The following is a 13,275-nucleotide window of genomic DNA, read 5'->3' on the forward strand; positions in this document are numbered from 1 at the left end:
GCCGACCGGCCGGCCACTTTCTATCCCGTGCCAATGCGTGAATTACTATCACATCCCCATCTGCGCCAGCAAACCAACTGTGAACATTACTACATGTTCGCAGTCGACCTCTGCTGCTCAAATCAGTAAAGCAGAAAGAAGATTCCGGAGCCCGAAAGCGTCCGGTTTTAACTTCTCTTCACACTTCTTACTGAAGCTCAGCTTACTCTTTCTTTAGCTCACTTTAGAGTTTCGATCATAAATATGGAATGGAATTTCAGGGAGCGAAACTACGAACCACTACCACCACCCTCAAGCTAGGCGCACTCCAAAAACCACACCGGCAGGTATAAGACGAAGCCTGGCTGGTTACCGAGCTCGGCGCTTGTAACCTAGCTGGCCGCTGGGCAGAAAGTCGGTGTGATCAAAACGAAGCTTGTTAGCACCTGCCAGTCAGTGTAGCTGAACTTACTCTGCTTTTTCAAAATTGTCTTTAAAAAACAATAATTTGTTGAAGTGCCAGGATGGGCTGTATTGGTCTTCAGGATGTTCTAGATATACCGTAGATATTTGGGAACTTTCAGTGCGGAAATAACCACATACATAATTCCACTTTTCTGGAAACGTCTTCTGTCATAATAAAACCCTTCCATTAAATCCCATCTACGTAGTTCATTCGAAAGACGTTATATAGTATACGGTTCATTCTAACAAAAATAGAATATTGATAAAACAATATAACTTCATGCCTCGTTGTTTTCCTCAAGATTCGTCTCGAGCCATTCTCTAGTTAATGTGCTTCGGAGTGTTCCACGTGCAACGATTCTCTATCAACGTATGGACTGGAATTGTACAGAATCTCCTGCCACTCTGTTTGAATGGACCAAGTTACCTTCGGCGATTGAGTCACTGTTATGCAAGGTAGCGCCACCAAACGTCGAAGCGGTAGGCAATTGTTTTCGAAAACCAAAGTACGGTAACTTACAAAAAAATTCAAACGTATTTCTCGATCAAGATTCCTTGGCGCCTGAAATAGGCATTTTGGCAAATTGGTTCCCTATCTCAAAATACTCAGGTTAGGCTCTATCATCTGTATTATTCTGATCCAAGAATTTTCAGACACTCTGTATAGAGACTCTTCTAACAAATTGCCCCTAAATTACAGTGGCGAAACTCTTAGGAGGCTTTTGAGGCTTAGCCTCCCCCAAAAAAATTGATTTATTATACTTAGTAACAGTAGGCCTATAAGTTCGTAATAACGATGTATCGTAAGATTGCACTCCCATCCTTTCATATATTAAATTCACTGTTTGCAGTCATTCCAGGATGCAGAGTTCAGTGCGAGGTCCGCGGCAGGAAGCCTCTAAAGGCATGGCTACGACCTTGACTCGCAAGCTTGAGGGAGGCTCGGGTAGGAGGCTAGCCTTAGGTCACAATAATACGTCACGCTATATTGGTGTTCTCTGAAAACGCTGCGTTGTTCAGCTTAGTTTAATCGAAAGTGCATGCGTGTATGTGTTACATATTACATAATTTTGCGTAAAATGACTCATACCGAGAGAATACTGAATTCATTATTTGTAGAATTAAAAAAGGAACCGTTTTGAAGTTGGACGTATGAAACAAAATGTGCTTACAAAGATAGGGCATCGACACCACTTTTACATATTAAAATAACGAATGGAGGAAGACGAAATAGAAATTTTCAATTATCATTGTATAACAAATATTCTTGGCTAACAGAGTGCTCTGAGACAAGTTATATTGTTTTACGTGTATTCCGTTTGTGGATGAAAATTAGTGGTCATCATTTTCTTGTGGGATCTGTCTCACAAAACATGTTGATAAAAAGCCGATAAAGATCTGCTCTATAAAAATATACAAGATAAGCAGATTTTTTTCAGCCTACCCAATATTTACCTCTTAGCTTCGCCACTGCCAAATTATAAGATACTACGACTGCTGCCGCGACGCCATTGACGGCTGATATGTGAAAGACTATCGTCAGTGCATGTGGTATTGCGCGATTTGAGTTGTTAAGGCTTGTTTGAAGTTCCGTCCGTGAAAAACGATGTAGGTTCAACAACCGTTACATTAATATCCATTTCCTCTAGTTTGGAATTGGGGCAGTGTAAAAGTAAAAGTGACCTCATGAAAGTGAAGACGCATCAAGAGGAAAAGCTTGAATGTTAATTCCAAGATTGAATCTTACGGCTGACACGACGAGTAGCTGCTATACGTCATGGGCGCCATCCATGAAAAGTCGGTAGTCCGTAGAGAACTGAAGTTGCTCGAGTTGGTGGTCAGCTGGTAATGAAAGTCCGAGAGAGTGAAGACAACATAGCGAACAGCGAGAGAGACTGTCCTGAGGCATGCCCTTAATTAATAAATTGGCAATATAATTTTATGTAAAGCAAACTATCTGGAACATTGTCGGCCACTTTTCAGACAATCACGGTTTTTAACAATCATAAATTTGTGTGTGTGTGTATACAGTGGCTCCCATAAATATTCGGTTCGTGATTGATTTTACAGTATTTTGCTAGTGTTGTTTTGTTCTGTGTTCAAGCGAACCTGCATTTCCTTGCAAATACATTATTTAAACACTTTGTACATAACGTTAAATAATTTACATCGAAAGTTTAATATTCACGATGTAATAACAAATAATCGGCAAGTACCATCAAAGTTCACTCTCTTTAATATTCGGTTTTGATTTCTTTCCTTTCAATCTAATCCACGTTTTCCGTTGACATCATTGTAGGGTTCAGTAGCGAACGTGCAATCATTCTGTCTACACGTTGTGCACAACCCTGGCGAGGTTGGATTAGTCTACAGGTCGTCAAATCGGTCGCAAAGGAAACAACACAACTTTTGTGATCTATCATGACGAAGAGGGGCTAAAATACACAAAAATAGCCAAAATATTAGTGTGAATAAGAATACAGTTGGGGATATAGTGGGAAGAGACAGAAACGAAGGCAGAATCGAGTCCATACCACAGAAAGGGCAGCCAAAAAAATTAACTGAACGAGAAGACCATTCCATCCTGAAGAAAATAAAAGAAAATCTTCGACTAAATGCAACGAAACTTGCAGCATGTGTTCTTGAGGAGTTTAGCAAGCAGGTAGGTGCCGAAATAATTCGAAGAGATTTGAGGAAAGAGTGGTTTAATGGGAGAGTATGTAGGACAAAACCTTACATAAATGAAATAAATAAAAGGATGCGGCTTCAGTTTGCAAGGGAACATGTCCACAAAGAGGAAAACTGGTGGGACGTTGTGATGTTTGCTGATGAAAGCAAATTTAACGTCTTCGGGTCGGATGGACAACAGTACGTGTGGCATAAGAAAAATGAAGATCTCGGAAAAAAAGAATCTGTTGCGAACAATGAAACACGGTGTGGGCAACGTCATGGTATGGAATTGTATGGCTGCAGGTGGAGTTGGTGAACTTGTTTTCGTAGAAAAAGAATGGATCAGCATGTGTATTTGGACATTATTAGAAATAATTTAAAATGAAATGGAGAGAGCTAGGGATTAAAGACAGTTTCAAGTACTATCAGGACAATGATCCTAAACACACAGCTGTAAAAGTGCATTTATGGCTTCTATACAACTGTCCGAACCCCAGCACAATCACCGGATTTAAATCCGATTGAGATTCTGTGGAAGAACCTTAATCGCAATGTCAGACAAATTTCTATCACTTCCAAGACAGAACTGAAACGGAGATTAACGGAAGAATGGAGGAAAATTAGTCCCCAATTTATTACGAAGTTATCCAGGAGCATGCCAAGGCGTTGGAGGGCTGTTTTGAGGCAAAAGGGGTATTCAACAAAATACTGAATTGAACAAACCGAATATTAATGAGGCACTATGTTCTATCACAAATAATGTAATAATTTTTATATTTTTTATTATGCAACAGAGAAGATGTTTTTCATTTTGTTGTAATTCTATGTAATTTTACGGAGAGTATAATTTTAAGTTTATTATAGTGCACATTTTTACTTTCACTAATTTTTTTGAAAATAACTAGTGTATTTATTTTAATCTTACATGCCAGTCAAACCGAATATTAATGGGAGCCACTGTATATATATATGATTTAGTACTTTACACTCGACAAAATATCGACAATTACTCATTAGTGGCCAATATACATGATCATGAGATTAGAAATAGTGAACAAATTAATATTCCATATTGTAGATTACACAAGGGCAACACAAACGTTTTAATTATGGGGATTAAATTATATAATAAGCTCCCAAGTCAATATTATAAATTACCAATCAATAGCTTCAAAACTGGATTTTACAATTGGTTATTAAATAATCCTTTTTATTCTGTTGCTGAATTTTTCAACACAAATTTGTATGAAATTGTATTTTAATAAATAAGTTTAATTGCAATTTAGTTAGTTTTCTTTAATTTAAAAGTTTCAAATTATTTCATGTTTTCATTGTATTACTTAAATTTTACTGTTTCTTTTATTAGTGTTTTTTAAAATGTATTTATATGTTCTTCAATGTATTCTGACGAAGCCTAAAACTGTATGTCTAATGGCCAAATAAATTGAATTGAATTGAATGGAATATTGGTTCCGAAGATTATATTATATAAGTACTATATTTTTATTGGTTTAATTTACGACGCTTTATCAACTGCGATAGTTATCTAGCATCTGAGTGAAATGAAGATGATGTCCGCGAAATGAGTCCAGGTTCCAGCGGCCAGATGTTACCCAGCATTTCCTCTTACTGGGTTGAAGGAAAAGCCCGGAATTTACCTCAACCAAGTAACTTGTCCCAAACAGGATTTGAACCCGGGCCCGCTTGTTTCACAATCAGACATGCTAACCTTACTTCACAACGGTGGATACATTATATTAAAATTACATTTTAGGCATAGTGACCCTTCATTATAAACGTATTTATGTTAAAACATTCCCAATTATGGTTTCTGATAACCAGGCCTCAGTCCAAGGTACAGAAACGAAATAAGTTACGAACGCAAGGACGACTGTGTTGTGTAGATCGAGGGGAATGGGAGTTGGAGAGTGCAATTACTCCTTGCCTTAACATGCAAACTTTGAGTCAAAGTAGTGCACAAAATAACTGTTCACGTTCACAGATTTAATATATACAGTGCATTTCTAGTACAGAAAATAATTTTCTAACATTACACTTTTCAATTTCCATTATACTATACACATTTCAGCAACATAAAATAAGCATTTTCTGAGTGTGATAAAAAAATGAAAAATAAATTTCTTCACAATTCAATGAACCGAATTGCAAGGCACATTCGTAATGTAACAAAAGAAAAGCATCTTCTATTTTCACTCAAAATAAGTTCTTTAAATAAAAACTTAAAAATATTTTATTCGACCTTGTTGAAAGGGATGTTGATATGTACCAACATTAGGCTATACACAAATCTCGATGGAATATCCTTTTCTATGTCTGATTTTGGTATTGAAGTTCTGTTCTGACTGTGTAATTTAATATTCTCCATGTGCCTCTCGCTATTATAGCGGTTTTCAAAGAACTGAGTTCTGTCTGTCCTTATATCTTTTTGGCACAATTTGCAAAATGCAGTGTTTTTTCCTTTACTAAGAAAATATTTCTTTCCGAACTTCTATATAACTTTGTTCTGAAGGGAATGCTTGGTGATCTTAATTTTCGACATGTTCCTCAGTACTGCGAATTATAAAACAGCGAAATTAACAATAACACAATTATGGATACATAAATAATTAAATAAATAAATAAGATACGATATATTTGTTTGCTCGCAGGATCTTGAATACGTATGGTGATCGCACGGATTCACGACAAGCGGCAATAAGAAAGACGATAATGCACTTTGTTACGAAACCAACAGAACTGTACTCTCCCAGTGCCACTCCACTCCACTCCACTTGTCATGACGTCATTTATACTCCGTGCATTCCAAACTTCAGTCTGGTGACTCAGTGACCCTAGACCGAGCCCTGCTGATAATGTGACTCTCAGATTTTGAATCTCAATAGTCCAAATACATACTATCAAATAATTAGATAAAGGGGCGAGGCGGACTTCATGGAAAATCACAATCATCAATCAATGAAATAGAGGTGGAGTCATAATAATTGAGTTTTAATGGCAGGCTTAGTATTTAATCCCATATCCCCATGTTAATTTGGAAGACCTGTGCATTCATTCAGTCAGGTACCTAGCTGCGAGGTCGTTTGCTCTGATTAACTTTCAGTTCAGTTTTTCCCCTATCCCTTAATTAATTTTAGAGCCTACACATTTTTTTTTTTAGTTTAGACATGGCTTGAATTGAAAGCTGTGTTTGTAGAGTAGACCGACTTATAATGCATTACTATGAACATCCAAGAATTACTATAATTTTTATAATTTTGAATATCCAAAAATGCATATAGAGTGTTAGTTGGGAGGCCGGAGGGAAAAAGACCTTTGGGGAGGCCGAGACGTAGATGGGAAGATAATATTAAAATGGATTTGAGGGAGGTGGAATATTTCATTTTTTAAAATTTTATTGGGTTATTTTACGACGCTCTATCAACATCTAGGTTATTTAGCGTCTGAATGAAATGGTGATAATGCTAGTGAAATGAGTCCGGGGTCCAGCACCGAAAGTTACTCAGCATTTGCTCGTATTGGGTTGAGGGAAAACCCCGGAAAAAACCTCAACTAGGTAACTTGCCCCGACCGGGATTCGAACCCGGGCCACCTGGTTTCGCGGCCAGACGCGTTACTCCACAGGTGTGGACGAGGTGGAATATGATGATAGAGACTGAATTAATCTTGCTCAGGATAGGGACGATTGGCGGACTTATGTGAGGGCGGCAATGAACCTCCGGATTCCTTAAAAGCCAGTAAGTAAGTATGTAAATTTTGAATATAATTTATGATCATATTGTTGCCTGTAATACATCTTCAACTGTTCGGAAGCGAATCCCGCGAAGTGGATCCTTCATCTTAGGAATTAAATCGAAGTTGCAGGGACTTAAATCCGGAGAATATGGCTGGTGATAGAGCACTTCCCAGCCCCAGCGATTGAACAATTCAGACACAACTCCTCCTGTATGCGCCCTAGCATTGTCATGCAGAATGATACGTGGGTTATCCGTGAAGTGTCGCCGTTTTCTTCTCAGAGTTGCTCGCAGAATTTTTCGCAAAAACGAACAGTAGTACTCCGCATTAAAGTTCTGCCTTGGGAGAACAGTATGATCTAAACTCACATCATTCCAATCATAGGCAAGGTTCAGTATATCCTTCACCTTGGAGGGGATCTGCCGAACTGTTGTTTTTCGTGGTGACCCGTGATGACGCCACTCTTCTCATCAATTGTAATGATACGCTGAGCCATAAGAAGACCTCTCCTTCGCGCTCATAGCGCTGTAAGTGATTATGAGAAGAGTCATATCGCTGCCATTTCTGCATGTCCGTTAAATCATGTGGAACCCATTTTGAGGCAATTTTCCGAATTTTCAGGCGGTCCTTCAGGATGTGAAACAGTCGAAGGCGCCAATCCTGTATCTTGCACTAACTCAAGAATCGTTAAGTTCCGATCCGTCTCCATTAACGCGGACACAGTCTGTACATGTTCGTCACTTACTGGTGGGTGACCAGATCGAGTCATGTTCAACACACTTTCGCGTCCTTGTCTGAAGGCTCTAACCCACCTTGCTACCGTTCGGTGAGGTAACACAGCCGCACCACAAGCCTCTTGCAGTCCTTGATGACACTATCGTGTCCTGCGACCTCTAGCACATTGAATTTTTGACCAGCTTCTCTGTTCCTCCTTCGAATACATTGTGACTCTATTCTGTGACCGCTTGCTCACAACTGCTCGTCTTATTGTTTTCACTGTGAACGGACATTCTGGGGGAGGGCGAGTTCATTAGCTCTGAGGGAGGGGAGGCATGTAAGTAAACGATATTGCCAGGCTCCTTTGCACGGCGTCGTTGCAGCATAGTTGCCACTACTAAAAAATCAACCCATGTATAAGAAAAGTGAGGTATTACGTAGCATATGAAGTCGCTGAACACAAGAAGACGGCATGCTGAAAACCACTTTTTCATATCAGGGATGCTGAAAACATATTCCAGTGAGTCTCGAAATTATTTTTCCCAACATAAGAATCTCTTATTACGTTTCGTTGGCGCTAGATTCCATCAAACAGAGTACGAAGATCAGGCATTTCCAACTGCTTGCTCTGTGACGTCATACGTCTCTGCTCTCGAGCTTCTTGAGGGAGGAAGCATAGGCAAAAGCGCAAAGTAGGGGAAGTAGCAGTGCAAGGAATGGAGATGTTTAAACAGCAGAGACACAACATTACTGCGCAACGTACCTTGTCTGATCTGAAAAATTTAAACTGGAAATTGTTTGGTCACCCTTCACATAGCCCTGATTTGGCGCCTAGTGATTACCATCTTTTCATTCATATGAAGAAGAGGCTTGCAGTGCTTTGACGATGATGAAGAGTTGCAGTCCACCATCCTAGGTTGGCTTCAGTTACATTTGGGAGAATTTTATGACTGTGGTATTCAAAATCTCGTTAAACGACATGATGTCTCAATTTAGTGGGAAACTATGCAGAAAATTAGGGGAAAGTCGGGTAGTATCGGACATCGGGTAATATCGGACAGTGAGTTTATTTCATCTACCACACGATGATAGTACCTGACTGACATGGTTACGTTTCTGTGATGTCGCATAGAGAAACGTAACCATGTCATTCAGGTACTACCATATGGTGGTAGATGAAAGAAACGCACTATCCGATATTACCCGATGTCCGATACTACCCGATGTCCGATACTACCCGACTCTCCCCTATATCGAAGTTTGTAGATTCATATTGTTGTAAACAGGGCTGTAGTGGAGGTGGAGTGGAGCGGAGCAACGCTCCGACACTGTGTACGAAGGTGGAGCGGAGCTCTGGCACTGATTTGGAATTTTAAAATCTGTTTTGACAACACAATACTTTCCCAGCTAACGATATCTTAGTTAATGTCAGAATATTTAGTGATTATATTTTCTGTGCTTCCTTTAGAAAATCGGAACAAGTTCGGAAGTAGAGGGTCGCGAGACCACTAGGAGCGTAGATGGTGTGTGTGTTGAAAAATGGGGGAAGAATCAGTGACAGGACATCCACCAAACTAAACTTTAGTGCGTTTGCGCAAAATGATCACATTCCTAATTCACTTTCGTTTCGTATCGTATTTCATTAGTTTTCGTGCCTTTGTACGATCAGGAGAGTGTGTATGGTGTTACCGAACTGTGTTGTGTTTGTTTCCCAGTTATTTTACGAAGTGAATTTTAAACAGTTAATTTACTGCCTATAACTGACTAAAAGACTGCTTGAAACTTTTGTTTTTATCTATTGCCCTTCAGTAAATATGTAACAAAATAAACATGGACAAAAAAAAAATAAACTTCTTCCTTTTCTCGTGTCATTGCTGTTACTAGTGGAGTTACAAAAGCTTCCTCTCCTGATATTGTTGATATCTCAAGCCCATCGCTTCTACTTGATGAACCTAGTAATTCAACCAGAGATACTGTTATAAAAAATAAAGTTCCAGTATAACTGCGAAGAATATTTAACGACATAATGTTCAAAATAGTGAAAGTCGGCCAGCAAAGTGAGTGGTCGAATGTATGGAATGAAACAAATGTGTGGTCAAGAAAAAAAGAATCTTACCCGTTGATTGAGTGTAAGCAATGTAAGCTAGGCTGTAAAGTGTGTCATGAAGTAACTACATTAGGTGCATTAAAAAAAATACTTTTTTCTGTATCTAATGAATGGCGCTCATATTCAGTAAATTACTACGGTTCGAACAGATCAGATCAGCTTAAGTCACTACGAAAAAAATCATTGAACACAAGAAATCCAGTGCTCATAATATGGCACAAAAAATTATTCATATGTCTGAAAAGCAATCAATAGAAAATGTTGGTGAATAAATGAGTGCAGTCCACCGTGAAGCAACAAAAGCGAAATTTAGATCAGCTTATTACATTGCGCAGAATGATCACCCTTACAGTGACCATTTCGGTTTACTTGAACTTCAGAAGCTAAATGGAGTAGATATTGATTGGTGTTGCCTTGAATTCTCCTAACAGTCTTACTTTATGACATTTCTTTCTTTGTCTTATTTTTTTTTGCATCCAAACCTTCCCCTTCCCCGAAAGTTAAAAAACATAAAGAGCTCCGGCACTGTAAAGTTTGGGACTACAACCCTAGTTGTAAACAAATCCTCTAACCATATCTCCACTTTTCTTACAATGAAACGGAAGTTACTTTATGAATATAAATATATGTTGAAGCTCTTTTGAATCAAATTGTTCTATTTTGTCTTGTTTCAGATGCTGGGATGGGAAGTGATTCCATTAGTTCTCACGTCTTTAGTGTGGCTTCAGAGTTTCACTGGACGGGGAACTCTTGCTCTCAAGAAAGGGGCTACCACTAGATCGAGTGACCACTTATCTGGGTCAAGTGCTTTGACCTCTGACGTTCGAGGCACTCCTGGTATTGTCCTTCTCTATTCTAAACATTCAACAAAAGCAGACTTTGTAACCGAAAATCATGGTAAAGTTGTCAGAAATCTCTACTTTTATTATTTATGTTATTTTATAACAGAGTACACCTATATAAATTATAATTGGTAACATTTTAAGCCACACAACAGCTTACAAGCAGGTCGCGTGCCAACAAAGATGGGAAGTTCACTATAGCAATTCTTGGTGGAAGCTCGTTCTGTCAGTTCTTGATTATATGTTCTTCTTACAGTGTTCCATGTATGGAGTTTGGAACTGTGGTACGAGGTGCTGTGGGTAGTTGTTTTCAGAATCTTGGTTGCCTTTTTAGCTAAGATGTCAGCCTGTTCGTTGCCATAGATTTGACATTGTCCTAGAATCCATTGTAGTATTAATGTTTTATTTATTGCCGTAAGTTGTTATAACTAGGGACCGGATTTTTATGTAATTACATATTATATTCCTTTCAACCTAACTGTATATAAATAACAAACCTTTGCGAATCTTGTAATTACCATTAATATATTAAAATTTGATAATACATATTTTTACATATTTACCCCACATCAGGGGCGTATTTTGCGGGCTACCGGGGCTACCGGCGGTAGCCCACGGAAATTACAAAAGAAAAAGTTTATAATGTAATAATTTTGTATTATTAGTTTTACCATAGTAATTAAAATTAAAGTAATTGTTAGATATATTTTGTGTAATAATAGGGTCAGCAGTAGCCCAAACCCTTTAACCAGTATACGCCACTGCCCCACATTACATATTATGCCTTGGTATTACATAAATCTACATATTTAGGGATTTTATTCATCTACTTCTCTGAAAGGAAAAAAAAACTTCTGCTGGGGAAGTTTACAATTTGAAATACACAGATTTAAAAAGCCTTTTTACCCACCCAAGAAAGGATATATTTCGGGACGAAACATAACGTCCATAGTTCCAGCAAGTAATAGAGGCACTCACCACATACCATCCACTGTAAATATAAATGAACAAAAGGCAACCTTTCTCATACAACTATCTTGTATTGTAAAAATGACTCAGAAAGTAGTGTTGCCTTCATGGGGTGGATGGGACGAGGACGACATGATTTGTCTCGAACTATAATTGTTCTGCACACGTCTTAACAAGTTGTTCCCATGCAATTTGAAATCTTACCCACTCTCTTCCTAATTCTTCCAGGGAAAACCCATGTCAAGCCTGACATGAAACTTTCAGGTTATTGCTTGACCTATTTATTTTAAATTTAGTAGACCTATACGAAAATGGGATTTTCCGAGCAATTAGAATGTATGGTTCTCAGCTGGAATAATCCTATCCTTCTGAATGAGACAGGAATGTCACTTTTCAAACAACAGTTTGTAAATGCCTATAGTTTAAGATTTTAGTAGGTACTTTGTTTCTTACAGGGAGCAGCTAAAATGCATGTGTCCCACATCTCCTCTTATTTTCTCCTAATCCAATAAAGCGAAACAGTGCTTGCAGTACTGTTGTGTCATTCATTTCACTCAGTTCTCTAGTTTTATTACTTACAGTACCTATAAAGTGCAAGTGAGTTTATCTACTGCTTTTACCTAAGGAAAATGGCCCCTGTATCTTCAACCCTAACAACAAAAATAAAATCATGGATTGCAATGAACGAAGCTTTCACTACAGATGGAAAAATATTAATGTGTCAAGTGTGCGGTAAAAAAGTCGGATGCTCTATGAAATCACAACAGGAAAGTCTTACCTATCCTATACCTGCCAGACATTGATATTAAATATTTTCATGATTTTACATATTTTGGTACATATTCAGTTCATTTTTCTTACATAAATATGTACATATTTCACACCTTGATATTATATAAAAATCCGATCCCTAGTTATAACATTATCTGACAGTATGAAGACGTTATGCCAAAATTGCCAGTTTATCAAACTGCCCAGGGTGCACCACGAGGAGGTAGGTCTATTTTGCACCCTGTAAAATTTAATAAAATTTATCAAGATAATCTATGACTAATCCTCGACCTTACCTCGTCAAATACCATCTCGCAATCACCAATTCCAACGAAACTAAATAACCTAGTATTTCACACAGCATCGTTAGATAACCAACTAAAAATAATTGTACTGAATTTAACACTTTTTGAAGGAATTAGAAGAATCGGTTGGAATTTGTAATTTTTATTCAAGTTTTTATGTCTGAAAATCTCGCGAAATTTAAATTTTCACAATTTATTAATAAGATCGTACAAGACTGCAAAGCTAAAACAGCTTGTGAAATCAAATTAATCTAGTAACATAATGTATCCCACACCATTTTATACGTAGATGATCAAATCATAGTTACCACATCAAAAGATGATGACCTAAAACCAGCAGCTTAAAATTTTAATAAGATAGCTAAATAATATTCAATTAACATTTCAATGGCTAAAATTGAAGCTATGGCTAAGCATGGTACAAATTTAATGACAATTAAGATTGAATTAAATAGTAAAATAATAGACCATGTAACTGGTTTTAAGTATCTTGGAAAAGCCGCACATGCTTACATAATTAACACGAATAAGATCGCCATTTAATCAATTATTTATATTCAAGTGTTAAAAGTAGTGTACGAAAGATTCAACATGGATTATCTTGGAAATGCCATTCCGTAATACAAATGAGATTTGGACAAAAAATATAATAATTTATAATAAATAAACCAAGACTGTGCACAGTAGGGGATTGAGA

General features: G+C 37.7%; 1 protein-coding gene across 1 annotated transcript in view; it reads left to right on the forward strand.

Moving 5' to 3' along the window:
• The window catches only part of LOC138707526 (neurotrophin 1-like), a 37,690-nt gene that overhangs the window by 10,058 nt on the left and 14,357 nt on the right, over nt 1–13,275 (forward strand). Inside the window, exon 2 of the mRNA XM_069837057.1 lies at nt 10,366–10,588. Within this exon, the coding sequence (XP_069693158.1) occupies nt 10,366–10,588 (223 nt within the window). The remainder of the gene's footprint in view (nt 1–10,365; nt 10,589–13,275) is intronic.

This window comes from Periplaneta americana, chromosome 10, assembly GCF_040183065.1.
Source record: "Periplaneta americana isolate PAMFEO1 chromosome 10, P.americana_PAMFEO1_priV1, whole genome shotgun sequence".
Taxonomy (NCBI): Eukaryota; Metazoa; Arthropoda; class Insecta; order Blattodea; family Blattidae; genus Periplaneta; species Periplaneta americana.